Source organism: Callithrix jacchus, chromosome 22, assembly GCF_049354715.1.
Source record: "Callithrix jacchus isolate 240 chromosome 22, calJac240_pri, whole genome shotgun sequence".
In the NCBI taxonomy this organism is placed as follows: Eukaryota; Metazoa; Chordata; class Mammalia; order Primates; family Cebidae; genus Callithrix; species Callithrix jacchus.
In genome coordinates, this window is record NC_133523.1 from 34,871,352 (window position 1) to 34,898,836 (window position 27,485).

Genomic DNA, 27,485 nt, shown 5'->3' on the forward strand with positions numbered 1-27,485 from the left:
AGGGGCAGGGAGGGAAGTAAAGAGAAATTGGCTTTATTAACAGGAAAGGTTTGGGGGTGGGGGACAAACAAGTGAAAGGCTCACAAACAGACCACTAGAAAAGTGCCTTCCTGCTCATAATAGTGGTGTCTGAACCAGCCCTGAATGCCCTGGGATTCAGTCACTGTCACTATCAGCTTCACTGGAATCAGAAGCTGCAGCTTCACTGCCATCCTCCTGGGCTGAGTGCTCGCTGCCACTGGGGAAGGGACTGGCGCTGCGGCTGCGGCTCCGCTGGCCACCCCCATCGCTGCCACTGTCCGAATCATTGTCACTGCCACCTTGGGCCTGTCCTCTGTCCTCATCATCAGAGTCGGCATCATCCTCTGAATCAGCATCACTGCCAAAGATCTCTTCTTTGTCACGGGCAGCCCGGGCCTCATCCTCACTGCTCTCGTCCTCGCCACTGCCACTCTTGTCACTGGCCTCATCCCTGTCACCTTCCTCTCGTTCACTCTCACTGCCCGAGTGCTCGTCCTCACTGCCTTCCTTCTCACTGCTGCTGCCCTTCTCCTGCTCCTCATCTGGAAGGAAATGGAGAGAGGTGAGACCCACTTTTCCACCCTTCCAGAGCTCCCAGGGTCTGACCTGTCCAGATGTACCTGAGCCCCCAGCTTCTTTCTCTTCTGTCTCCATCTCCTCTTCCTCTTCCTCCTCTGGTTCGTGGTTTTCTAGCTGGGCCTTCCGTGCCTCCTGGAAGCCGCAAGGTTGGAATGAGGAAAAGGAGGGTGTTCTGTTGGGTTTTTCTCCCCTTCCTCACCTACAACCACTGCCCTTCCTGCCATGTATGCCCTGAGCCAGTGGTGTTTGTTACCTGAGCTTCCAATTCCTTCTCGTTCATGTCCCGATGTTTGACCACAAGCAGGGCGTTGGTGCCTGACTGAACCCCAGCCTTGGCCCGGCGCTTACTAAGGCGGACCCTGCAGGTGAATTTGGGGGAGAGAAGTGGAAGATGCAGTTAAAGACATACCTCCCACTCCCCTCCACTGCCTCCCCTGTGAAGAATCTGGTCTGACTTGGTTCCCCATTGATACTTGGCTCAGAGCAAATGAGAATAAATACAGATTGAATAAGGGCAAGTACACTCAAAATAGTGAGAGCAGGGGAGAGGAAGGATGGCTCCCATGGCACCAGTTTGGTTGCCCTACACCCTATGTGTGGGGTGTGTTATATGGTGTATTTACGTAAATACAGGCACAGGCCACTTAGGGATACGTTCTGGTAATACATCATGTGAACATCAAATAATGTGCTTGTACAAACAGTACAACCAACTACATACCTAGGCTGTAATGGGGTAGCCTGTTGCTCCTAGGCTACAAAGCTGTACAGCATGTGACTGTACTGAATGCTGCAGGCAGTTACAACACAATGGTAAGTATTTATGTATCTAAACTTAGGAACAGCAAAGGCGGGGCGCAGTGGCTCACACCTGCAATCCTAGTACTTTGGGAGGCTGAGGTGGGTGGATCACCTGAGGTCAGGAGTTCAAGACCAGCCTGGCCATCATGGTGAAACCCCATCTTTTAAAAGAAAAAAAAAAAAAGGAAAAAGAAAAGGTATAGTAGGCCGGGCGCGGTGGCTCACGCCTATAATCCCAGCACTTTGGGAGGCTGAAGCGGGTGGATCACGAGGTCAAGAGATTGAGACCATCCTGGTCAATGAGGTGAAACCCCGTCTCTACTAAAAATACAAAAATTAGCTGGGCATGGTGGTGCGCGCCTGTAGTCCCAGCTACTCGGGAGGCTGAGGCAAGACAATTGCTTGAACCCAAGAGGCGGAGGTTGCGGTGAGCCAAGATCGTGCCATTGCACTCCAGCCTGGGTAACAACAGCGAGACTCTGTCTCAAAAAAAATAAAAACGGTATTGTATCTTAAGGGATCACCCATAAGCAGTCCATTGTTGACAGAAACATGCAGTGCCTGACTGTGTATGTGAATTAGTTACCAGCACTCTGAGAAACCAAGAAATGTCAAATCATCTGGATTTGGGTCTTTTGGAAAGTAGGAATTTCTGGCCCCACAGCATAGCCACAGTAGGCTGGATGTGAATAATGCTCTCCATGGTTGCCCAGAGCTCCAGGTCACCCAGACTCTACCAGGCCACTGCTCGTTTACATTTCCTGCCTGGCCTATGGGATCAGAACTTGTGATTTCTGCTTTAAACAGAAACTCAAGCCTTCCCAACTCTAAACCAGAGGCATTGGCACAGGAGTAAACTTGCAGCCATCAGGGAAGTTTTGGGGTCACATTTTTGAACATGGGTATTAAGCATTTAATTTAAAACATTCATGCTGATTTCATATCACTCCATACTTTGGCAATGTTTACTTTCATGTGAAGTCTGTTACTAATAACTGAGAAATCTGGCCCTCTACCCTACAAAAGCTCTAAATGTTTCCTGCATTAAGATTTTCTTTCTGGCCAGGTGCAGTAGCTCACTTTTTTTTTTTCCAACATAAGCCTTTTTAATTTGAAGTGTAGACTTAATCCTCATGTTAGAAAACCCCATCTTTTTTATCCCTAAGTTCTTTATATTAGAGATATAAATAAGTTTCACACAAAGCCTCATTCAACATGGTGAAACCCCGTCTCTACTAAAAATGCAAAAAAAATTAGCTGCCATGCTGGCACATGCCTGTGATCCCAGCTACTCAGGAGGCTGAGGCAGGAGAATTACTTGGAGTGCAATGGCGCGATCTCGGCTCGCCACAACCTCCGCCTCCTGGGTTCAGGCAACTCTCCTGCCTCAGCCTCCTGAGTAGCTGGGATTACAGGCACTCACTACCATGCCCAGCTAATTTTTGTACTTTTAGTAGAGACAGAGTTTCACCATGTTGACCAGGATGGTCTCGATCTCTTGACCTCGTGATCCACCCGCCTCGGCCTCCCAGAGTGCTGGGATTACAGGCTTGAGCCACTGTGCCCAGCCATACAACAAATTCTTAGGTAACATGACCTCCAAGGTGGCTCTTGCATGCACCAGGGTCTTAAGAAGCACACATCTAGGCTAATCAGATAGGAGTGTGCCAAGTACCTGGTTTCCAACTCATTGTAGTAAACTCCATCACCCTCTCGGAAAATGAAGAAGTAGTTTTCCTCATAGCCCTTGCTAGCTTTGTTCTTCACGTTCCAGTTGTACTCCCGAGCAATTTTGTAGTCATACCTGAGAATGAAGGCACAGGTTCAGCCCCGTTTCCTCCCTATGAGGGAGAAAAGGGGACACACTTCTCAATCCCCAAAACTTAACCCCAGCCCACGCACACATCATCTGGTGCATAGTCCATCTCCTCCTCCTGATCACGCTTTCGTTTCTTCAGCGTCTCTTCTACAGGCAGGAAATAGGCCACAAACTGGTTCCCTTCCTCATCCATCATGCCCCTGTTTGGGGAGAAAGGAGTGGCAATGAAGTGTGAGGACAAAAGGCAGCAAGGAGCAGGCTAAGGTGGGCAGCAGGACCACCTACCTAATCATGGCCTGAGACATCATCTCCAATGCGGCTGCGCCACTTGTGTCTTTGGGGGCTGGGTCTGAGTCAAAGATTACCTGAGCACATGGATTGATCCACATCTAGGAAGATGGTAGGCACTGGGGTTAGATGGGGAACAGGCACAAATGGGAGGCTGTCCCTTCCTACCACCCACCTTGGGCCTGACCTTAAAGTCTGGGAAGACAGGCATGACCTCCACTGGTGTGACTCTGGGTTTGCTATAATGCTGGGAGATCTGGTGGGGCAAAAACAGGCTGAGGAAGAGCTCTGCAGCCACACCCTTGCCTCTCCCCATCCCAGTCCCTCAATTACTGATTTCTGGGCATCCTCAAAAGTCTTCTCAATGGCTGTGATCTGGCTATCCCTGTCTTTGTATATTTCTTCCTCGGTAAACTGCTGCTTCACGGAAACCCCAATCCTACAAGTGAAAAAAAAGGCCTTTAGTGGCCACTGGACACACCCGATATCTCCACCTTCCCCCTCTTCCTATTTGCAACTTACTTGACCTCAGGCTTCTCATTGGAAATGCCATAACGGTTGAACTCAGTGGAAATGTACTCTGTCTTTCGCATCCATGGCACCACCTTTGCGTGTTGCTGGGATCTGGGGTAGGAAATCAGGTACCTCAGGACCCCACCGCCCTCCTACTTGTAGGGCCCACCTGAGCCAGTCACCAGTACCCATTTGGCACCCACTCACCTTTTGGAGCTGGTAGGGGCCTGAATCTCCTCTTCCAAAAGTTTCTCATCGGCTGGATCTAGAAGAACTAGAGGAGAGCAAGGGGGCAGGAGGACCATGAGGGAGGCCCAGGCCTGGACCTTTGCTGACCTAGAGCAGACCCTCCCTGTTTCCCCACACACCATTGGGGTCGATGCGGTAGGTGTCAGGATTGATGAGATCAATGGTGACCCCCAGGTCTGGCTCAGTCAGGAGGTCATGTTTGTGCTGTTTCTCCAAGGAAGTGGCTTTGTACTGGACGAACCTGGGAGGGGAAACACCTATTGTGGTGTCTGGATTCCAGCTTCGGCCCTCACAGCCCTGCTTCCCAGAGGCGAAACTTCTCTGGGGAGGAACTCAGAATGAAGTGTCCCCCATGGCGGGTGTGAAAGCTGGCTCCCCAGTGGGAAGGGAGTTGGACACTGCTTGCTCCATTCATTAACAAACACTGAGCAGCTACTATTATGTGCTAGGTGGGTACTGTGCGAGGCCCTGAGCAAACAGCAGCCAAGACAAGCAGTCCCTGCCTTCAAGGAACTGATACCTGAGTAGTGTTCCCATTCCTTAGGCTCACCTGTTCTGGTCGAAGGGGTAGGTGATGAACTTGGGATCGAAGGGGATATCAGGGAGGCTATTGCAGTACTTGACTCGGCAGACCACTCCAGACCTAGGAACACGGTGGCTCAAAATGGGCCCCCGCTGCCCAGCCTCTGCTCCCAGCCCTACTGCCCTACCGCTCCTGGGAAACCACAGTGGGGCTCACCTCTCAGGCAGAGTCCGGTGGGAATTGGGCCTAATAGAGAAGAAAGAAACAGTGATAGGTGGAGACGACGGCATTGACAGGAGAATGAAAAAGACTTCTCCAACCTTTCAAAAGGTAGGAGGGGTGACAAATGCTGGTTTGTTTTAGTGGTGGGGGTGGCCAAATGCTTTAATGGAGGGAGACAAATGTTCAATTTCTTTAGGAAGAAGTGCACCCAAAAGCTTTAATGAACAAGGCCAAGTGCTCAATCCCTTTTGCAGGGGATGGCTTCAAGTGTTTTCATAAAGAACCATGTACTCAATCATCTTTGGAAGAGGGGTCTTCAAACACTTGACTGGAGGAATCCCTTCTAGAGGTCTCCAAGAGCTTAATCCCTGAATTGCACGTCAGGGGAGGAGGGCAACACCTGCGTCTCAGAAGAAACTCGCCCCCTTCGTCAAAGGTGAGCGCTGCGTGACGTCATGGGCAGACCTGGGGGCTGGTGACGTTGTTCAGCAGAAACCCTCTCCCGATCCTCCGCCTTGATGAAACAGAGAGGAAAGCGTGGCGCCTACCTGTGGCCATCCTCCCGCTGGGCCTGGGTCTGGATGGTGGGCGCCATAGCGACGAGGCGACGGCAGCCCGGACGGGGTCCTAGCGGGGCCGAAGCGGGACGCGGAGGGGCGTGCCGACTTCAGGGGACGCCTGATCCGAGGCAGGCCCGGGTTGGCGCCGCTCTCCGCGGAAAGTCCGTTGAGATGAGGTGGGCGGGCGAGAAGAGCTCCAGCGAGACTCAGGTGAACACGCAGGCAGCACCGGGGACGGACTCGAAGCTGCTGTTCCAACCAGCTGCCGCCAAGACGCTGAGGACCCGACGAGTCTCCTCAGGCTGCAACGCCTGCGGGGAAATGAAGTCCGGATTGGAACCACATATGGATTGGCGAGCGCCTGGGTGAAGGGCGGAGCGAGGGAGAGATATGCTTCTGTGATTGGTGGAAAGATATCTCAGTCTGAACCTCGGATTTGAGAGGGACGGAACGTGAGGGCATCTCCTTTCCTTCCATTGGCTGAATTGCCTGAGAGGCGGGACTATCTAGCAAACGGGGACTAGAGATGGGGATGCTGAAAAGCAACCGGGAGAGACACACTTGTGACGCACTTCCGGCGGTCCGTGAGGAAGATGGCAGCATCCCAGCAGCAAGCTTCAGCGGCTTCCTCAGCTGCTGGCGTATCGGGTCCCAGTTCGACTGGCGGCCCGGGTCCCCAGCAACAGCCGCAACCGCCAGCACAACTGGTGGGCCCTGCCCAGAGCGGCCTTCTGCAGCAACAGCAACAGGACTTCGATCCTGTGCAGCGTTATAAAATGCTCATACCGCAGCTGAAGGAGAGTCTACAGGTGATTGGCCGGAAGCAGCGAAAAACAAACGGGATTTGGTAGTCTAACTTCAGAGGGGCGGGCCAAGGGCCAGGTTAGTCGGAGAGAGCGCTAAGCTGAAAGAGGAGTAGTACCTGTTCTATTGGCCTGGCGCAGTGCCGCCCGCCTGTGTTCCCAGCACTTTTGGAGGCCAAGGCGGGTGGATCAGTTGAGGTCAGGAGTTCAAGACCAGCCTGGTGAAACCCCGTCGCTACTAAAAATACAAAAATTACTCGGGCATAGTGGCACGCGCCTGTAATCCCAGCTACTCTGGAACCTGAGGAAGAACTGCTTGAACCCAGGAGGCGGAGGTTGCAGTGAGCCGAGATTGCGCCATTGCACTCCAGCCTGGGCAACACAGCGAGAATCCCGCCTCAAAAAAGCAACAACAAAAAAAAACTTTTTTTTTTTTTTTTGAGACGGAGTTTCGCTGTTGTTACCCAGACTGGAGTGCAATGGCACGATCTCAGCTCACCGAAACCTCCGCCTTCTGGGTTCAAACAATTCTCCTGCCTCAGCCTCCCGAGTAGCTGGGACTACAGGCGCGCACCACCATGCCCAGCTAATTTTTGTATTTTTAGTAGAGACGGGGTTTCACCTCGTTGACCAGGATGGTCTCGATCTTTTGACCTCGTGATCCACCCACTTCGGCCTCCCAAAGTGCTGGGATTATAGGCGTGAGCCACCGCGCCCAGCCAAAAAAAAAAAACAAAACTTTTTTTGTTTGTTTGTTTTTGAGACGGAGTCTCGCTCTGCCACCGAGGCTGGCCTCCGACTCCCGGGTTCAAGCGATTCGCCTGCCTCAGCCTCCCGAGTAGCTGGGACCGCAGGCGTGTGCCACCACGCCTGGCTAATTTTTGTATTTTAGTAGAGACGGGGTTTCACTATGTTGGCCAGGCTGGTCTCGGACTCCTGACCTTCTGATCCACCTACGTCAGCCTCCCAAAGTGCTGGGATTACAAGCGTGAGCCACCGTGCCCGGCCCTATTTATTTATTTATTTTTGAGGCAGAGTTTCGCTCTCTCACCTAGGCTGGAGTGCAGTAGTGTGATCTTCGGCTCGCTGCAACCTCCACCTCCCAGGTTCAAGCGATTCTCCTGTCTCAGCCTCTCAAATAGCTGGGATTACAGGGGGGCATGCCACCACGAATTCCTGACCTCGAGATCCACCCGCCTCAGCCTTCCAAAATGCTGGGATTACAGGCGTGAGCCACCCCACCCGGCCAAAACCTGTTTTATGTGAGACCTAAGTGAAGCTCTGCAGAAATGGCATCTGCACTGATGTTGAGTTTGAGATTGGCTGGAACTTGAGTGAAGGGTTGTTTAAAGGAGAAACTGGGCTTGGTCATTAAAGGCTGAGGAGAGGACTGGCTTATACAGAGATTCTGCCCTTGATTGCTAATGAGGGAGAATCCTTAGGTTATTGGTGAGAAGCTCAGGTGAGGGCAGGCCTCCAGGAAGGTGGAGTGGTGACAGCTATAGGAATGGAAAGGAGTATTACTTTGGAACGTCAGGAGAGAAGGTGCCAGGTGAAATGATGGCCTGAGATTGAGTGATCTTAAGGAACAGTGGAGATCTGCCACAGATACTCCCTTTTGTTTTTCCACCTCCCACATGTTTTGTTTTTGTTTTGACCAGACTTTGATGAAGGTTGCAGCCCAAAACTTGATTCAGAACACTAACATCGACAATGGACAGTGAGTACAGCCCTCTTCCCCAGGGTATTCTCTTTTCACTCCAGTCTTTGACATTCAACTTTCCTTCTCCCTGTTGCTCGCCTACCTCACCGTTTTGTTTTTTTTTTTTTGAGACAGGGTCTCCCTCTGTCACCCAGGCTGGAATACAGTGGCATGATCTTGGCTCATTGCAGCCTTGAACTTCTGAGCTCAGGTGATCCTCTTGCCTCAGCCTCTCAAGTAGCCAGGACTACAGGCACGAGCCAATCATGCGTGGCTAATTTATTTAAAATTTTTTTATAGAGACGAGGTCTTGCTATGTTGCCCAGGCTGGTCTCAAACTCCTGGCCTCACACAATCCTCTCAGCCTCATGAATCAGTCCTCCTATTTTTTTTTTTTTTTTTTTTTTTTTTTTTTTTTTTGAGACAGAGTCTCACTCTTTTGCCCAGGCTGGAGTACAGTGGCGTGATCTCAGCTCACCACAACCTCCACCTCCCAGGTTCAAGTGATTCTCTTGCCTCAGCCTCCTGAGTAGCTGGGACTAGAGGCGTGTGCCACCATGTCTGACCAATTTTTTTGTATTTTTAGTAGAGACAGGATTTCACTATGTTGGCCAGGCTGGTATGGAACTCCTGACCTAATGATCCACCCACCTTGGCCTCCCAAGTGCTGGGATTACAGGCGTGAGCCACCAGGTCCGGCCTGTATTCTTTCTTTATTTTATTTTTGTTGTTGTTTTTTTAGAGACAGGGTCTTACCATGTTGCCCACGCTGGTCTCAAACTCCTGGGTTCAAACCAGTCCTTCCACTTTGGCCTCCCAAAGTACTGGGGTGACAGGCATGAGCCATCACCCCCATCCTTTTCCTTTTCTTTCTTTTTTTTTGAGATGGAGTCTTGCTCTGTCACCCAGACTGGAGTGCAGTGGTGTGATCTTGACTCACTACAACCTCCACCTCCTGGGTTCAAGCGATTCTCCTTCCTCAGCCTCCCAAGTAGCTGGGCCTACAGGCGCTTGCCACCACACCTGGCTAATTTTTGTATTTTTAGTAGAGACAGGGTTTCACCATGTTGGCCAGGCTGGTCTCGAACTCCTGACCTCAGGTGATCTACCTGCTTCGGCCTCCCAAAGTGCTGGGGTTACAGATGTGAGCCACCACACCCAGCCTCCTTTTCTTTTCTTTTTTTTTTTTAAACCCCTTCTGTTTTCAGCCACTACTTCAGATTTCCTGGGCCCGTACCTAGTTTCCTGATAGACACTGGGTTGGGTAGATACTGGTGTCCCAGAGATTAGAAGTCAATTCTTCAGACATCCTTTTTTCCTGGTCTGTAGAAAGAGCAGTGACGGACCCATACAGCGCTTTGACAAGTGCCTGGAGGAGTTCTACGCACTCTGTGACCAGCTGGAGCTCTGCCTGGTAAGAGGCCTCCTGGACACTGGGTAACCACAGTTCTATCCCATTCTCCGGGGTCTTCAGAAACCAGTCAGTCAGTCAGCTCCCACTCAACTGGGGACCTCCTGTGGGCCATACCTGTGCCTCCACCAATGCTGGGGACACAGGGTTGCTCTGATCTGTGCCCTCACAGAGCTTTCAGTTGCATGGAATAATAACAAACATACCCCTAAACCAGGACAGCTCAGAGTGGTCAGCGCTGCGATGGGAGAAGCCCAGGCCAGAGTGCTAAGGGTTATGACAGGAGGCACAGGCACAGGGATCAGGGCTGGATGGGGGAATCTCAGCTGTGGAAGCCCAGGGTGGAGACAGGAAGAGAGTGGCTTAGGGAAGGCTACGGCTAGAGCACATGTGAGCAAGTCTGGGACAAAGAAGGGAGGGGCAGGAGATGAGAGGAGGGCAAGTGACTAAGAATACAGATGCTGCTGTCAGATGTACCATCAATCTCTACCTCTGAGCCCTGGGTTCCTCTTTAGGAAAATGGAGTTTCCAGGAAAACTCACATTATCCATGTAAACTACTTAACATAATACTAGGCATATGTCCCCCAGGCTGGAGTGCACTGGCGCAATTTTGGCTCACTGCAACCTCCTCCTCCTGGTTTCAAGCAATTCTCATGCTTAGCCTCCCAAGTAGCTGAGACTACAGATGCACACCACCACGCCTGGCCAGCTTTTGTATTTTTAGCAGAGATAGGATTTCACCATTTTGACCAGGCTGGTCTCGAACTCCTGGCCCTAAGTGATCTGCCCGCCTCAGTTTCCTAAAGTGCTGGGCTTATAGGCATGAGCCACTGCATCTGGCATTTTTTTTTTTTTTTTTTTTGAGACAGAGTTTCACTCTGTCGCCCAGGCTGGAGTGCAATGGCATAATCTCGGCTCACTGCAGCCCCTATTTCCTGGGCTGAAGTGATCCTCCCACCTCAACCTCCCAAGAAGCTGGGACTACAGGTATATACTGCCACACCTGGCTAATTTTTTCATTTTTTGTAGAGATGGAGTTTCACCATGTTGCCCAGGCTAGTCTTGAACTCCTGGGCTCAACTGATTTCACCCACCTTGGCCTTCCAACACGCTGGGATTACAGACCACTGTGCCTAGCCTGGCCTGGGTTTCGAAGGAAAAGTTGAGAGGTTGAGAAGCTTGGTAGTGGCAGAACCATGTTCCAGCCAGAGGGAATAACATTTGCTTTAAATTTGTTTTAGGAACATCAAGTAGTTCAGTGTGGTAGGTACAGGAGCTTGTTGGAGTTTAAATACAACCCTAAGGGCACTGGGGAGGCATGGACCTATCTGCTCTTTTTTTGAGACGGAGTCTTGCTCTGTCATCCAGGCTGAAGTACAGTGGCGCAATCTCAGCTCACTGCCACCTCCGCCTCCCAGGTTCAAGCAATTCTCTGCCTGAGCCTCCCGAGTAGCTGGGATTACACGCTTGCCATCACGTTCAGCTATTTTTTTTTTTTTTTTGTATTTTTACTAGAGACAGGGTTTCACAGTTTTGGCGAGGCTGGTCTTGAACTCTTGACCTTGTGATCCACCCACCTCGCCTCCCAAAGTGCTCGAATTACAGATGTATGCCAATGCACCCGGCGTCCTATCTGCTTTTTAGGAATATGCCTCTGACTGGCAAATGAGGGGTGGGTTCAAGGGGCTGAGACTAGAGGCAGGAGCCCAAGGAGGCAATCATGGCAGAATCCAAGTACACCTGGACTAGGCTGCATCAGGGCGGGCTGTGAGAAAACATGGAAGACCCATGGGAACTTGGAGGTTTCTGTGCAGGGCTTTGTATTCGGGCCACAGAACTGGTGTGCTGGAAGGAGAGAAAGTTTCTAGGATGAGGCTCAGTTCTCTGGTTTAGAATGGAGGACTGTCCCTGAAACGGACCTAGGAGGAGCAGTTTTGGGGAGTATAAGCGCCCTAGGAATGTCAGGGGAGGTGGTGACAATATGGGCGCTGTCAGTGCAGAGGTGGAAACTGAGTGGTGTGAGTGAGTGTGACAGCCCTAGGAGGGCTTGAACCTTGAACAGTGAGGCAATGGAGCTGGGAATGGCTGTGCAAATGTCTTAGGTAGTGTAAGAAGCATCTAGAGTTGACCAGGTGTAGTGGCTCACACCTGTAATCCCAGCACTATGGGAGGCCGAGGTGGGCAGATCGCAAGGTCAGGAGTTCAAGACCAGCCTGAACCAACATGGTGAAACCCCATCTCTACTAAAAATACAAAGTTTAGCCAGGCGTGGTGGCACACGCCTGTAGTCCCAGCTACTTGGGAGGCTGAGGCAAAAGAGATCTCTTGAACCCAGGAGGTGGAGGTTGCGGTGAGCCAAGATTGTGCCACTGCACTGCCACCAGGGCAACAGAGTGAAGCTCCTTCTCAAAAAAAAAAAAAAAAGGCTGGGCGCGGTGGCTCACGCCTGTAATCCCAGCACTTTGGGAGGCCGAGGCAGGCAGATCACGAGGTCAAGAGATCGAGACCATCCTGGCCAACATGGTGAAACCTCTTCTCTACTAAAAATACAAAAAATAGCTGGGCATGGTGGCACATGCCTGTGGTCCCAGCTACTCGGAAGGCTGAGGTGGAAGAATTGCTTGAACGTAGGAGGCAGAGGTTGCACTGAGCTGAGATTGCGCCACTGCACTCCAGCCTGGCAATAGAGCAAGACTCTGTCTCAAAAAAAAAAAAAAGCCTGGGCATGATGTAATCCCAGCACTTTGGGAGGCTGAGGCAGGTGGATCATGAGGTCAAAAGATCAAGACCATCCTGGCCATTATGGTGAAACCCTGTCTCTACTAAAAAATACAAAAAATGAGCTGGGCGTGGTGGAGTACACCTATAGTCCTCAGGAAGCTGAGGCAGGAGGATCGCTTGCACCCAGGAGGCGGAGGTTGCAGTGAGCAGAGATCATGCCACTGCACTCCAGCCTGGTGACAGAGCAAGACTCCATCTCAAAAAATAAAAAGTAGAGCAGCTAGAGAAGCAGGCAGAAAACAGGGACAGGTGCCATCCGAGATGCCACTGCCAACACCAGGTCTGGGGCGGGAGCAGTAACAGCGATAGTAGCTAACATTTCTTGGCATTTTAAACAGTGTGCCAGGACCTGTGCCTGAGTGTCAGACACCTGCTCTAACTGTTCTCGCCTTATGAGGTAGGAAGAGGTGGTTATTAAACCTATTTTCCGAAGGAGGAAACTGAAGCTCAGAGAAGAGCAGCCGCATGCCCGAGGTTCCCCAGCAAGTGATTGGCAGGGCCAGGCTCTGACTCCCAGACCTGGGAAATCCAGAGGCCAAACCGACAACCCCCAGCTAGCCCTTGGGGTGGGGTAGAATGACCTGGGTTGGGTCTGATGCTGCCCCCTTACCTGCCTGTCCACAGCGCCTGGCACATGAGTGCCTGTCACAGAGTTGCGACAGTGCCAAGCACTCTCCGACACTGGTGCCCACAGCCACCAAGCCTGACGCAGTGCAGCCTGACAGCCTGCCCTACCCACAGTACCTGGCGGTCATCAAAGCCCAGATTACCTGTGCCAAAGACATTCACACCGCTCTGCTGGACTGTGCCAACAAGGTCACGGGCAAGACGCCTGCACCACCTGCTGGCCCTGGTGGCAACCTGTGAAGACGGGGGCAGGGAGTGGGGCAGGCAGTAGTTGGTGGGTGGTGTGCAAAGGGAATGAAGTGGCCTAGGCCTAAACCCAGCAGCCTCCTCTGACACTTCTTCCTGTCTGAGCACTGCGGCTGGAGCCAGCAGGGGGCAGCAGAGGCCGACAGGAAGCTCACAGGCCGGGCCCTTGCCTCCCGGACCCTTCTTCCTGCTCCCCCTCCTAGCCTCAAGTAGACTTTGGACTGTGTGTGTTGATGACCTCTCTGTTCCAGGGGCCCTCCCCCAACCTGGGCTGGGTGTGGAACCCTGGCTGTCCCCTCTCTCTCAGTCCTTCTTGTCTCCAGCTGGGAGGTGGGTTCTGTGTCGACTCTCTATTACAGTTGTCTGTCTCATCCTGTCTCTTTTTGTCCTTGTCTCTCTGCTCTGGCTAATGTGTCTCTGCCCCTGTTGTCCTATGTCTCTCTCTCTCTCTCTGACCTCTCTCTCTTAGTCCTCTTTAGCTGTCTTCTATCCCAGCTCCTAACTGGGACTCTGTGTCTATGCAGGAGGCCAGCACTGTTATCCGGGACTAAGGGAAGGGACTTCATTTCCAGGGGCCACAGCCAAGCCCAGAGTCCCCCAGAGGCTCCCATGTCAGCCCAGACCCCAGGGTCCTTGGCCTAGGAAAGGAGCAGTGGAGGGGCCCAGGCTCTGAGCTCCACGGGTCTGAGCAGGGTGCAACTCAGGCCTCCACCCTCACCCAAGCCTGCGTCAGCGGAACTCAAGTGTGGGGCATTGTGCAATCTGTGACAAGGCTGGCCCAGCTGGATGCCTGGGTCCCAGTATTTTTAGCCCCAAAGGAGAAGTGAAAAGGCCCCAGCCGGGATGAATCATCAGTCCTGGGGAAGAACCCAGGCGCCTGAGCCCCAGCTCCGGGAAGCAGGCCCTGGGGAGGGGGCTTCAAGGAGGGAGTGCCCCACTAGACTCCCTGCTTCCCAGGGAGCTTCAGGAAGCTCAGCCTTAGCCTTCAGGCCTGAGCAAGTGCAGGGCGGAGTTACCAGCCCAGGCTCAGATGTTGGGGTGTGAAAGGCTCTAGTGACTCAGCCTGGTTGGAGAACTGCCCCACCCAATACCTTCTGTGCCATGGTTCCCAGTGGCCTCCTGTCTTGGACCCCATCTCTGCAAGGAAACCCCAGGACCATAGAGACCTCTGTAATTCAAGTCCCCACTGGGAGAACAGAGAAATGGCCAGCCGCACATGTCCCAGGAAACTCCTCCCCTTGTTCTTCCTTAAGTGCCTGGGCATGTAGGGCAGGGGGAAGGCTGAAGCACTGTCCCTAGGAGGAATTTCTCCAGGGAAGCCTCAGTTTTGCCCATTTATCTCACTGAATCAGTTTTCTACCCAGTCCCCAGATGTAGGATAATCTCCCTTATCTAAAGTCAACTGATATGGACTTCAATCACATCTACAAAACACTTCCATAGCTACAGCTAGATGAGTCTTTGATTGACTAACTGGGACTGTAGCCCGCCCAAGTTAACACATAAAACTGACGACCATCAAGGCCACGTGCGGTGGCTCACGCCTGTAATCCCAGCACTTTGAATGGCCAAGGCGGATGGATCACCTCAGGTCAGGAGTTCAAGACCAGCCTGGCCAACATGGTGAAACCCTGTCTCTACTAAAAATACAAAAAATTAGCGTGACTGTAATCCCAGCTACTCAGGAGGCTGAGGCAGGAGAATCGCTTGAACTGGGAGGCAGAGGTTGTGAGCCAAGACTGTGCCATTGCCCTTCAGCCTTGGGCGACAGAGTAAGACTCAGTCTCAAAAACAAAAAACTGACCATCTAGTCCTTGACATTTGGGCACCATCACACATCTCCTTACCCACACTTCATCTCCAAATAAGTAGGGTAACATAGTCCCGCCCATCGGGACAGTTATCTTCAACACAGCTGAAAACCACTATCCCTCGCCCAAGCGGAGCCCACCAGCAGTGCTAGATGCATTCTGTCCATGAACACACAGGAACACTGAGGGACTGCCGGCCCTCACAGGTGGTCAACATCACACACAGATGTGGGGCCTGAGATCCCAGCACCCATGATAACAGGGCCTACCAGTGCTGAAAATCACACTCAGGGAAGCCACAGAGACGCAGAGTGGGTGGTCAGGTGATGGATGCACATTTACCAGGGACACAGGGCGAAAGGTAGGCACCAGGAAGTTGCAGTCACTCAGCAAACACATCGGGTATCTTGTGTGCAAGCCCTGTATTCCTGGAGCTGATGTTCTAGTGAGAGACAGTACATGTGATAAAAGTAAAACATATCAGGGGTGAGAAATTAAAGCTGAAAAGTGAGATCAGAAGTGGAGATGCTGGGGCCAAGTGCAGTGGCCCAGGCCTGTAATCCCATCACTTTGGGAGGTGCAGGCAGGTGGTGTTGAGCCCAGGAATTCAAGACCAGTCCAGGCAACCTAGCAAAAGCCCATATCTGCAAAAAATAGAAAACTTAGCCAGGTGTGATGGTGCGTTCCCAAATTCCCAGGTACTTGGGGACTGAGGTGGGAGCTTGAGAGGTCTAGGCTGCAGTGAGCTGTGATCACACCACTGCACTCCAGCTTGGTTGACAGAGAGCCTGCTTTTGTTGTTTTTGAGACAAGTTTCACTCTGGCCAGGCTAGAGTGCAGTGGTACAATAAATCTAAGCTCACTGCAACCTCCACCTCCTGGGCTCAGGCAATTCTGCCTCAGCCTCCCAAGTAGCTGGGATTACAGGTGCACCACCACACCCCACTAATTTTTGTATTTTTATTAGAGACAGGTTTTCACCATGTTGGCCAGGATGGTCTTGATCTCCTGACCTCATGATCTGCCCACCTCGGCCTCCCAAAGTGCTGGGATTATAGGCATGAGCCACTTCGCTGGCCAGATGGAGACCCTGTTTTTAAAAAAAAGAAGTGGTGTTTACACAAGCTAAATACTCATTTTTTTCAGTGTAATTAAGTTGAAGATCAAAAAATGGAGATGTATAATTTTAAAATGATAGGAGCAAATCTAACACATGAAATGTAACATCCGCATATGTAGAATCTTGTTATTAACATTAAAAGTTTGAGAACTAGGCTGGGCGCGGTGGCTCAAGCCTGTAATCCTAGCACTTTGGGAGGCCGAGGCGGGTGGATCACGAGGTCAAGAGATCGAGACCATCCTGGTCAACATGGTGAAACCCTGTCTCTACTAAAAATACAAAAAATTAGCTGGGCACGGTGGCGCGTGCCTGTAATCCCAGCTACTCAGGAGGCTGAGGCAGGAGAATTGCCTGAACCCAGGAGGCGGAGGTTGCGGTGAGCCGAGATCGCGCCATTGCACTCCAGCCTGGGTAACGAGCGAAACTCCATCTCAAAAAAAAAAAAAAAAATTTGAGAACTTACATTGGATTGTGGTTTCATAAACATTCATTTATTATGGTCTATATATGTTCCATGTATTTATTATTAAACAGATAAAGGGGTTTTCTTATTTATTTTTGAGACGAGTCTCACTCTGTTGCCTAGGCTGCAATGCAATGGCATGATCTCAGCTCATTGCAACCTCCACCTCCTGGGTTCAAACGATTCTCCTGCCTCAGCCTCCCGAGTAGCTGGGATTACAGGTGTGCATTACCACACTCTGCTAATTTTTGTATTTTTAGTAGAGACAGGGTTTCACCATGTTGACCAGGCTGGTCTTGAACTCCTGACCTCAAGTGATCTGCCCGTCTCAGGCTCCCAATGTGCTGGGATTACAGGCACAAGCCACTGCGCCCCTTTTGTGTTTTTAATCCTTGTCAAGGAAGACCTCACTGATAAGGTGATTTTATTTTATTTTTTTATTTTTGAGACGCAGTTTCGCTCTTATTACCCAGGCTGGAGTGCAATGGCGCAATCTCGTCTCACCACAACCTCCGCCTCCTGGGTTCAAGCAAGTCTCCTACCTCAGCCTCCCAAGTAGCTGGGATTACAGGCTGCGCCACCATGTCCAGCTAAGTTTTGTATTTTTAGTAGAGACAGGGTTTCAATTTGTTGACCAGGATGGTCTCGATCTCTTGACCTAGTGATCCACCCACCTCGGCCTCCCAAAGTGCTGGGATTATAGACGTGAGCCACCGCGCCCGGCAGAGAAGGTGATTTTAGAGCAGCCCCGAAGGAGAGGGAATAAGCTCAGGGACATCCACACATCCAGGCAAGAGTGCTCCAGACAGAGGAAACTGCAAGTGCCAAGGCCCTGGGACAGGAATGTGCTGGGCTTTATGGGACATGTGAAAAGGAGGCTTGAGCACAATGGGGGAGCAGGGATAGGAGAGGAAATCCAGACAGGTCACAGAGGGCCTTGGTGAGGACTTGGCTCTGCTAGATTACTAAACCCAGAGGGAGATTACACAGTCTGGTGCACACTGCAGGCTCCATGGAGGGGGTGGGTGTGAGGTGCACAGCCACCACAAATCAGACCATGGGAACTCCAGCTACACAGCATGCCTGCCCCCCTGCAGAGCTAACCCAGCATCCTACAACCATGGTGCCCCCCAGGAACCCCATCCCATTGACAGTCCCATAAACAAATACTTTCAGGGAGCAACCCAGCTGTATGAACACAAAACCCGCTAAACCACCACTTAACCCGATAAGCTATCTCTCACCCCATCGCAGACTTTGCCCATCACCGGCTGACTCAGCCCTGTCCTTAGCCCAGCACTATCAGAAGCAGCCTCAGCGACACTGCCCCAGCTTCTCAGGTGCTTGAATCTGCATGTCTGCTCTGCCCACGGAGGCAGACACAAGAACCAGTGACATAAAGGGGGAGCTGACCAGCCGCTCTCCCCATCACGCGGCTGTAGACGTCAAGAACCAAAGTTCATCCGTTTCACTGCCTTATGACTGGGGCCACAGGAACAGCATTCAGATGCCGGCCTACTGTGATGTGCCCACGCAGTCTTAGACACCCACGACAAAGGACCTGGACATGTGAACACCTGGGGACCACAAACACTGAGCCACAAGGGCCTTGCTGCACTGTCACAGTTGGAGTCACACGGATGCTGACACAGCTTCAGATGTTGGGAGGCCATAGTGGGAGGATCAATTCAGCTGAGAGGTCAAGGCTGCAGTGAGCGAGATCATGCCGCTGGACTCTAGCCTGGGCAACAGAGCGAGACCCTGCCTCAACGCCACACACACACACACACACACACACAGTTGTGTGTGCACAGAGCCTCAGTCACAGGGGAGGGTAGAGTCATTCCCTCACCCAGGCACCTACGAAGAGTTACACACACTGAGTCACTTCGGATCCCACAGTGGCTCAGAGCTACACACAGATGTGCAGGTGGGGATGAAAACCTCATGTTCTTACCAATGCCGCCTCAAAGACAAACTGCAGTACAGTTACAACAGAGCATCCACCCCACACCCACAGACGGTCAACGCACACATGGCACAATCACAGGCGGTTTTACACACTGATTCACACCGCCAAGTCATGCGGGATTGTATGCACACAGCCTTCTCACAGGAAACTGGGCACACTCCCGTCCCTCAGCAGGCAGGCCGGATCTCGCACCCCCAAATGCCAAGGCGCACACCTTTGCACCCGCAAGCACACACGCCGGCCGGCCCAGGCCCACCGCCCACGCAGTCGCGGGCCAGGGCACACACGGCCAGCCCGGCCCTCGGCCACGCCAACTCAGGCCCAGGCAATCACGCCAGGCGCACACACGGCGCGGGCACACGTGCCGCGGGTACACGGTCCCCAGCTCGCCCGCGCACTTGGCCGCTCTCACACCCCCGCGTTTCCCGTCCCCACTTGTTTTTCTGGAAACTCTGCTCTCCGCTCCCCTCCCCCTAGGCCGGAAGTGCTGGCTGTATTTTTAGCCTCTCTGGTTTCCGCCCCTTTCCTTCTCTCCCCGCCCGCCCAGGACTGGCCCCAGCTCCCCGCGGGGGACCCCGGCCATCCCCTTCCCCACCGTCATTCCAGAGGGGATTCCCGGCTGCTGCTGGGGCCGCGGATTTTCCCGCTGGCTACGTGGGGAACAGGGAGGAGTACTGCCGTGAACTTCCTCCTGGCCTGGGACTCCTGAGACCTGGGGGGAGGACCGAGGGCCTAGTCTCCTGGATCTGACGGAGGAGAGGCTGGGGGGGGGGTGGTCTCCCGGGTCTGAGGGAGGAGAGGTTAGGGAGGGGCCTGGACCCGTGGATCTGAGGGAGGTGGGGCTGGGAGCCTCAACCCCTGGGTCACTTCGAGGAGGGACTGAGGCCTTGGCTCCTGGGTCTCCAGGTCTGTCGGCCTAGGGAGATGGAGGACCAGTCTTTCTGCGAGCAAAGCATCCCCCTCCTTTGAGAGTGGCCCTATCCCAAAGTCCTGACTCTGGGGCCGATGACTCAGCAGATGGGAGAGAGGGGAGGACAGCCTGACTCAGGGATGGGAAATGCTCCCGGTCTCTCGGGAATAGAAACTGGAATCCCTCCTCCAGGATAGAGCGCAGCCCAAGCTGAGCCGGGCTCCGAAGACCCAAGGGTGCCCCCCACTCCTCTTTCCTCGCCTCAGTTCTATAAGCAGCGTAAGGATCTGGAGTTCGGCCTAGAGGCGGGTCCCACGTCCCCCTCCTCGCCCCTTTTTCCCCCCCTGTTGTCCTCGGGGCTCTGTTTACAGGAGACAGGAGCCCTGGTTACAGGAGAAGAACCCGAGTGTCCGGGCTGAACCTCCTCGTCACGGCTTCCAGGAAGCCCCCGCTCCCCCGCCCCTTACGAGTGAGTCACCGGCGAGCAGGAGGCCACAACCGTGCCAGAGCCGCCCTCGGCCCGCCCAGCTCACGGGACCGGCCCGGGAAGGCCCCTCGGCCTCAGCAAGCGACACACCAGGGATTCCCCCCAACAGCTCTCCGACGAAGCAAGTCGACGTGGATCCTAGCAGAATCTCCCCACCTTAATACAAGCCTGCACCCTGCAAGAATGAACTTTCCACCATTATAACTGCGCACTGTGGCAATGATTCTACCCCCGCATTTTCACTCAGGGCAGCCAGTTCTCCAACACCCCTTTAAAAATAAATTATCTTCCCAGATCTTAAGGAGAGTTTTCACTTAGGGCAACCCTTTGATAAGAAACGATGCGCCAGTGTGGGAAATGAGCCTTGAAAATGTAGTCTGGGCTAGGTGCCGTGACTCATACCTGTAATCCCAGCACTTTGGGAGGCCAAGACAGGTGGATCATCTGAGGTCAAGAGTTTGAGACCAGTCTAACATGGTGAGAAACCCAGTCTCTACTAAAACTACAAAAATTAGCTGGGCATGGTAGCAGGCCACTGTAATCCCAGCTACCTAGGAGGCTGAGGCAGGAGAAGCGCTTAAACCTGGGAGGTGAAGGTTGCAGTGAACCGAGATCGCGCCATTGCACTCTCAAAAAAAAAAAAAATTGGGTCGCCCAACGCGGTGGCTCACACCTGTAATCCGAGCACTTTCAGAGGCCGAGGCGGGTGGATCACGAGGTCAAGAGATCGAGACCATCCTGGTCAACATGGTGAAACCCTGTCTCTACTAAAAATACAAAAAAATTAGCTGGGCATGGTGGCGCATGCCTGTAATCCCAGCTACTCAGGAGGCTGAGGCAGGAGAATTGCCTGAACCCAGGAGGCAGAGGTTGTGGTGAGCCAAGATCGCGCCATTGCACTCCAGCCTGGGTAACAAGAGCCAAACTCCGTCTCAAAAAAAAAAAAAAACAAAAAAACAAAACAGCTTTCAATCAATGCAACTCTCCATTATAATAAAAGACCTCCACCTTTCCAAGCTTGAGTTTTCCTAGAGGGCAAACCTCAACATAATTTCAGGCCCTGGTATGAGGCCTCTGCCATTTGGTAGCTCGAACTAGAAGAGTAACATTTTTATCCCCCTGGAAAAAAAACCCCCAGTCTCAGCTCAGTGCAACCTTCACCTCCTGGATCAAGCGATTCTCCCACCTCAGCCTGCCCCCTCCCCCTGCCCAGTAGTGGGACCACAGATGTGCACCACACCCAGCTAATTTTGTGTATGTTTTGTAGAAATCGGGATTCGCTATGTAGCCCAGGCTGGTCTCTAACTCCTGAGCCCTGGTGATCCTCCCACCTCCGACACCCACAGTGCTGGGGCTACAGGTGTGAGCCAGGCGGAAGAGTAACTTGACTATGGTTTCCTCCTGCATTAAATGGGCACATCACCTGGCTTGTTAGGGTTACTGCACATACTTAAAGCACTTAGAACAATGATCAGCCCAGAAGAACAGATTATCTGCCTGAAAGTGAAGGGCTAGAGGCGCCCTGTTAATTGGGAAAGGAGGCCCCTTTTCAGCTTCACCAGGTGTCCTGGACCCCAACCCACTCACTCACTCACCCAATCCCAGCAAGTGGTGATCGGGAGGGCGGTCCCAGCCTCCTTATCTGTCTGGGCTTTTTGGGAGTGAGACCACCCAAGGCAGGCAGTTCTTGGAGAATTCTTCTCCAAGGCCTGCTGGTTCTTTCCTGGGGCTTTGTTCTACAGATTTCTTTCTTTAAGTGCTTGTTTCTCATAGTCTTTCTCCTTTTGTGTCCAGTCTTTCCTTCCTTCTTTATTTTTCTCAATGACAACAGGTGTCATCTTTTTTTTTTTTTTTTTAATAATACATTTTATAGAGATGGGATCTCGCTGTTGCCCAAGCTGACTTCAAACTCCTGATCTCAGATAATCCACCTGCCTCACCCTCTCAAATTGCTGGGATTGGCAGAGTTTGGCGGCTCACAACTGTAATTCCAGCTGTTTGGGAGGCCGCGGTGGGAGGATCACTAGAGCTCAGGAGCCCGAGATCGGCCTGAGCAACACAGAAAGAGAGAGAGAGAGAGAGAAAGAAAGAAAAACACAAAAAGTGCTGTGATCACAGGCGTGAGCCACTCGTTCAGCCCCTTTCGGTTTGTTTCTGTGATTCTCCCAACCCTCTTCTCCCTCTGAATCTGTCTCTGGGACTTTCTCTCTCTCCCCACCTTCCCTCCCCTCCTCACCCTCTCTATCCTTCTCTGGGTCTCTGTTGATGTTTTTCTCTCTGCCTCTCTCCCTGTCTGTCTGTACCCCTCTGCGTGTCTCTCGTCGCCCCCGTTCTTCTGTGTCGCACGCACACGCCCCATCGGGCCTCTGCCCTTGTCAATTGCCCCTGGAGCCCTGCCCCCACCTCCGTCCCAGTTCCCTTCTACAAGCCTCAGTCTCCAGCTCTGAAAACTCGGCAGGCGCCCCGCCATCCGCACCCCCACCTCGACTCCCACCCCTGCCCCACGCACTCCCCGCCCGGTCGCGGCTGTCCACCGGCCAAACTCAGGCGCGTCCTGGCCCAGGGCCGGGCGGAAGGGAACCAGTCCAGGGCCAGCCAGGCTGCGCCAGGGGCGCGCGTCCGGGAAGCGCCCCTCCTGCCCCGCCCCCGGCCCCGCCCCAAGCCGTCTATAAGACTCTGGCTCTCCCTGCCAGCCTCAGCCTGACTTCAGCGCTCCCACACTTGGCCGACTTCCTCATGGCCAACCGCTACACCATGGATCTCACCGCCATCTACGAGGTGAGTCCCCGCCACTCGGCACCTGCACGCCTGACTCCCAGCTCTCTAGAGCTGCAAGCTCCGGCCCGGGACTGGAGCTTGCCTCCCTTCTCCAACTGGGGCCCCCTAGTGCGCCAGTTCGGCGCCCCTGCCTTCTACTCTCAAGACCCGCTTGGTGATTTGGAGGTGAAATGGAGCTCTGGTCTCCCGGGTCTTGGCTCAAACATGGGTGGGGCGGCCCGGGAAAGTGGAAAGTCGGAGAACTTTTCTCACACCGAGGCTGCCTGGAGGCGGAAGTGGCCCCCATACCTGGCTCATCCCTAGTGGTTGCTGAGGGCGTGGTTTTGCGCGGAGGCGTGTCTGGGGCTGAAGTCTTAGGGTGGGGGGATCCGACTTACGTCTCTCCAGTCCCTGACCGTAGTTCTCTGAAAACCCTAAAACCAAAGCGATCCGGACTCCTGGGTCAACTTTGCCCGGTTCCTCCAGTTGTGAAACTGGAGATCCCGACGTGTGGGTCATATCCGGGGAGGTCCAGAGACTCAAAATTGGGAAACAGGGGTGCGCTCTGACTTCGGGGACCCCTCTTGGTCCAGCCGGTGAAACAGGAATTCCTGGGTCCCTCGGGATAATGCCTCGGTCGGGGGTAAACTCGGAATCTCCAAATCTGGGTTCCTGGCATCTGGAACCTGGGAGTTTCTGCGAGCGGGTGGGGCTCAGGCCGGGAGCCCACAAACCGGCCTGGCAAGCTCTTGATCCCTGCAGCTGGGGTGGGGCGTCGCCCTGCATATTCGGGTGCCTTAACCGACCCATTTCCGCAGAGCCTCCTGTCGCTGAACGCTGATGCGCCCGTGCCATCTGACCACGGAGAGACTGAGTCCAGCCCAGGCTGGGGCTCCTCGGGACTCTGGAGCCTGAGCCCCTCTGACTCCAGCCCGTCTGGGGTCATCTCTCGCCTGCCTGGCCGCTCCACCAGCCTGGTGGAGGGCCGCAGCTTTGGCTGGGTGCCCCCACCCCCTGGCTTCGCACCGCTGGCTCCCCACCTGGGCCCCGAGCTGTCACCCTCACCCACCTCGCCCACAGCCACCCCCACCACCTCCTCCCGCTACAAGACTGAGCTGTGTCGGACCTTCTCAGAGAGTGGGCGCTGCCGCTATGGGGCCAAATGCCAGTTTGCCCATGGCCTGGGCGAGCTGCGCCAAGCCAATCGCCACCCCAAGTACAAGACGGAACTCTGCCACAAGTTCTACCTCCAGGGCCGCTGCCCCTACGGCTCTCGCTGCCACTTCATCCACAACCCCAGCGAAGACCTGGCAGCCCCGGGCCACCCTCCTGTGCTTCGCCAGAGCATCAGTTTCTCTGGCCTGCCCTCCGGCCGCCGGACCTCACCACCACCGCCAGGCCTGGCTGGCCCTTCCCTGTCCTGCTCCTTCTCGCCCTCCAGCTCCCCGCCACCACCTGGGGACCTTCCACTGTCACCCTCTGCCTTCTCTGCTGCCCCTGGTACCCCTGTGGCTCGAAGAGACCCCACCCCGGTCTGTTGCCCCTCCTGCCGAAGGGCCACCCCTATGAGCGTCTGGGGGGGGGCCTTGGGTGGCCTGGTTCGAAGCCCCTCTGTACAATCCCTGGGATCTGACCCTGATGAATACGCCAGCAGCGGCAGCAGCTTGGGGGGCTCTGACTCTCCAGTCTTCGAGGCGGGGATTTTTGCACCACCCCAGCCCACGGCAGCCCCCCGGCGACTCCCCATTTTCAATCGCATCTCTGTTTCTGAATGACAAGTGACTCTGCCCCGCCAGATCAGTTGGATCTCACGGGGGAAGCCACATCTCTTGCACTGTGGTCTTTGCATGGACCCAGGGCTGTGGAGACTTGGGGGACAGTAATCAAGTAACCCCCTTTTCCAGAATGCATTAACCCACTCCCCTGACCTCAAGCTGGGGCAGGTCCCCAAGTGTGCAAGCTCAGTATTCATAGTGGGGGATGGAGTGTCTTCTGAGGTTCTTAAAAAAAAATGTAGCATATTTAAGGGAGGCAATGAACCCTCTCCCCACCTCTTCCCTGCGCAAATCTGTCTCCTGGAATCTTACGTGCTGTGAATAATAGGCCTTCTCTGCCCCTCCAGTTTTTAGAGATCTGAGGTTCCAGAGTCTCCTGGTAACTGGAACCTCCCCTGAGGGGGATCCTGGTGCTCAAATTACCCTCCAAAAGCAAGTAGCCAAAGCTGATGCCAAACCCTACCCATGAATCAGTGGGTCTTTATTTATGACGACTTTATTTATTCTAATATGATTTTATAGTATTTATATATATTGGGTCGTCTGCTTCCCTCGTATTTTTCTTCCTCTTTTTTTGTAATATTGGAAACGACGGTATAATTATTATAAGTAGACTATAATATATTTAGTAATATATATTGTTACCTTAAAAGTCTATTTTTGTGTTTTTGAAAATTTTTAAATAAACGGAATCTGCGTGTAAGCTGGGATCCTCGCTTCTTCGCGGTCTAGAGACAAGAATGGGGAGGGAAGGGGTTGACTTTTTGGAACCAGTCAGCTCTGCTCCTCCCAGCCCCGCGGCGCTTACCTGGCAGGAAGTGACGTCACCAGGCCTGGCCGTTCACCTGAAAGGGTGTGACCAGGTGAGGTCACCAGATGAGAACTGGGGGAGCCAGTTCCCGGGCGTCGGGGCACCGCGCTCCGGTCTTGCCGAACTCCTTGACCCAGCTCTCCGGCGGGCGCGCGCGAGCGGGTACGGGATGTTTCCGTCCCCACCGGGCCGCGGGAGGCGGGAGGGGCCGGGTGGAGAGGACGGAATGTGCTGGGGCGCGCGCCCAGGGCGAGCGGGGGCGGGCGCGGGGCGGGGCAGCCTGGGGTAACGGAACCCGTTTCGGGACTCGGGGTTCCTGGGGGGCTTCGACGCCTTTGGGATGTTGGGAGGAAGCGGGTTTTAGGGTCTCAAGAGTCTAGGATCTCTACATTTAGGAGTCTCAGGTTGAGTCCCCTGGCGCTTTAGACTCTGGAACCCTGGTGGCTCGGAGTTGCGGGTTTCTGGCCACCCGGGACCCTGGAGCCCAGGAATTACCAGATCTTGGTATTTCCGAACCTTGGAGGCCCGAGGCCTCGGACACCCACCGTGGTTGGCCCCGCGAGGCCAGGGTGTGTGGGTAATAGGGGCCGCGTGTCTAGGAGGGGCCCCGGAGGAACCGCGTCTCCGGACCATACAAGGCCAGCGACGTCGGGACCAGCCCCGGGGCCCAGCGCCCCGCGCCCGGAAGCCGCCCTGCGTCAGCGCCTGCGGCTTTGCCCCGCCGTCCAGCCTTCGCCCCCCGCTGCCCCTCTTTTTTCTCCTTGCCCCCCTCTCCCCTCCCCCTCCCTCCCGCTTCCCTTTGCTCTCCTTTCCCTACCCTCACCCCTCCTCCTCCTTCTCACTTCCTCCTCTGCACCCTCCTGCCCCGCCCTACACCCTTTGCCTTCAGTTCTTCTCTACACCCTCCAACTCGTCCCCTGCCTCATTACTCCTCTCTCCCACTTCTAGCCTCCCCATCCTGCCGTCTCTTACCTCCTTTCTCCTCCTTCCTGTCTCCCTTCTCTCCCTTTTTCTGTCCTTCCTTCCCTCTCCACCCTTTCCTTGCCCTCTCACTCCCCATTGTTCTCTCCCCCTCCTCCCCTCAGTCTTAGTCCTCCTCCTCTTTTCTCCCTCTCCAGCCCCTTCCCTCCTCTCCCTTCTCTCTCCCCTCCTCAAGCCTCCCTCCTGCTCTCACGCCTCCTTGGCCTTCTCCCCTGGCCCACTGACCTTTGGTCTCCTCTTCTAGGAAACTGCCTCCCTTGTGGGAAAGGGCTCAGGCCCTGATAAGTAGAAGAGGATCAGGAGAGAGAGAGCCAGAACCCCTGCGATGCAAGGGCGTAGGAGGGGCAGAGAGCAAGAGCAGGAGCAAGCAGGCAGAGACATTCGCAGAAACAGAGCCTTGGTCACGGAAAGAACAAAAAAAAGGCATCGCTGGTCCTTCCTTTAGCCCCATCAGATTCTCTCACCCTTCCCCAAAGAATCCCTCATGTAAGAAAATGGCATCTCCCACCAGCTACCAGGGCTTAGGCCAGACACCCGGAAGTTACCTCTTGACACCTTGCTCTCAAACCCCCGGCCAACAGCGATCCTGTCTGATCCACCTGCAAAATAGATCCACAATCCACCTGCCCCCACCATGACCCCCACCCTGGTCCTATCCAACAAGGTCTCCCATTGGCATCTTCATAGCAGCCCACCCAGTCTCTGCTCCAGCCCCAGCCCTCAGTCTCCACTTTCCCCACTTCCCCAAGAGACAACCAGAGGAAGCTGTTGTGAGACCTGAGTCAGATCACATAAAAGTCAAAGTCCTAAGTCCTCCCACAGCGCACACCGTCTGGCACCCATCGCCTACCCTCCCCCTTGACCACTCTGCTGCAGGCACACTGGCCTCCTAGCTGGTCTGCTTCATCCACAGGAGCTTTGCACTAGCTCTTCCCTCTGCCTGAACACTCCCCTGGTGTCCTCATGGCTCACTCCCCTCCTTCAGGTCTCTGCTCAAAATGCCTGATCTGTGAGATCCTCCCTGACCACTGCTGTTGGCAGTCCACACCCCACCTCCAACCCCATCTTCCCTACCTTGCTGGACTTTTTCCATGACATTTATCATCATCTAACACTCAAATGTTCTTAATTCTTTTGTTTTTTTGAGACTGAGTTTTGCTCTTGTTACTCAGGCTGGAGTGCAATGGCGCAATCTCGGCTCACCACAACCTCCGCCTCCTGGATTCAGGCAATTCTCCTGCCTCAGCCTCC

At 53.9% G+C, this 27,485-nt stretch overlaps 4 protein-coding genes across 4 annotated transcripts; 2 read left to right on the forward strand and 2 right to left on the reverse strand.

Moving 5' to 3' along the window:
* Positions 1-17: 17 nt before the first annotated feature.
* PAF1 (PAF1 component of Paf1/RNA polymerase II complex) lies at positions 18-5,874 on the reverse strand. The gene is made up of 14 exons (XM_035285803.3): positions 5,564-5,874; positions 5,010-5,039; positions 4,821-4,913; positions 4,390-4,511; positions 4,229-4,295; positions 4,031-4,132; positions 3,842-3,947; positions 3,696-3,764; positions 3,506-3,609; positions 3,304-3,420; positions 3,077-3,205; positions 854-959; positions 642-732; positions 18-563 (listed from the first exon to the last, which is right to left on the reverse strand). Exons 1-14 carry the CDS (start codon positions 5,608-5,610, stop codon positions 157-159), a joined length of 1,590 nt encoding a protein of 529 aa, XP_035141694.1. The 5' UTR covers positions 5,611-5,874; the 3' UTR covers positions 18-156.
* Positions 5,643-27,339, reverse strand: LOC144580767 (uncharacterized). The gene is made up of 3 exons (XM_078359605.1): positions 27,309-27,339; positions 25,251-25,620; positions 5,643-5,886 (listed from the first exon to the last, which is right to left on the reverse strand). Exons 1-3 carry the CDS (start codon positions 27,337-27,339, stop codon positions 5,643-5,645), a joined length of 645 nt encoding a protein of 214 aa, XP_078215731.1.
* Positions 6,141-13,525, forward strand: MED29 (mediator complex subunit 29). The gene is made up of 4 exons (XM_003735567.6): positions 6,141-6,384; positions 8,040-8,098; positions 9,410-9,494; positions 12,899-13,525. Exons 1-4 carry the CDS (start codon positions 6,169-6,171, stop codon positions 13,139-13,141), a joined length of 603 nt encoding a protein of 200 aa, XP_003735615.5. The 5' UTR covers positions 6,141-6,168; the 3' UTR covers positions 13,142-13,525.
* ZFP36 (ZFP36 zinc finger CCCH-type) lies at positions 22,608-25,145 on the forward strand. The gene is made up of 2 exons (XM_002762097.7): positions 22,608-22,688; positions 23,486-25,145. The coding sequence occupies exons 1-2, from the start codon at positions 22,647-22,649 to the stop codon at positions 24,440-24,442; spliced, it is 999 nt and encodes a 332-aa protein (XP_002762143.4). The 5' UTR covers positions 22,608-22,646; the 3' UTR covers positions 24,443-25,145.
* Positions 27,340-27,485: the final 146 nt, after the last annotated feature.

Coding starts and splice junctions, on each gene's coding strand:
- PAF1 (XM_035285803.3), bottom strand. CDS start 5,610: ATGGCGCCCACCATCCAGACCCAGGCCCAGCGGGAGGATGGCCACAG. Junction 3,610..3,695: donor CTGTCTTCCCAGACTTTAAG/GTCAGGCCCAAG, acceptor CCATCTTCCTAG/ATGTGGATCAATCCATGTGC. Junction 3,421..3,505: donor ATGTCTCAGGCCATGATTAG/GTAGGTGGTCCT, acceptor CTCCCCAAACAG/GGGCATGATGGATGAGGAAG.
- MED29 (XM_003735567.6), top strand. CDS start 6,169: ATGGCAGCATCCCAGCAGCAAGCTTCAGCGGCTTCCTCAGCTGCTGGC. Junction 6,385..8,039: donor AGCTGAAGGAGAGTCTACAG/GTGATTGGCCGG, acceptor TGTTTTGACCAG/ACTTTGATGAAGGTTGCAGC. Junction 8,099..9,409: donor ACTAACATCGACAATGGACA/GTGAGTACAGCC, acceptor CCTGGTCTGTAG/AAAGAGCAGTGACGGACCCA.
- ZFP36 (XM_002762097.7), top strand. CDS start 22,647: ATGGCCAACCGCTACACCATGGATCTCACCGCCATCTACGAG. Junction 22,689..23,485: donor ATCTCACCGCCATCTACGAG/GTGAGTCCCCGC, acceptor CCATTTCCGCAG/AGCCTCCTGTCGCTGAACGC.
- LOC144580767 (XM_078359605.1), bottom strand. CDS start 27,339: ATGATAAATGTCATGGAAAAAGTCCAGCAAG. Junction 25,621..27,308: donor CATGGAAAAAGTCCAGCAAG/GTAGGGAAGATG, acceptor TAGACTCTTGAG/ACCCTAAAACCCGCTTCCTC. Junction 5,887..25,250: donor GTGACGTCACTTCCTGCCAG/GTAAGCGCCGCG, acceptor ATTTCCCCGCAG/GCGTTGCAGCCTGAGGAGAC.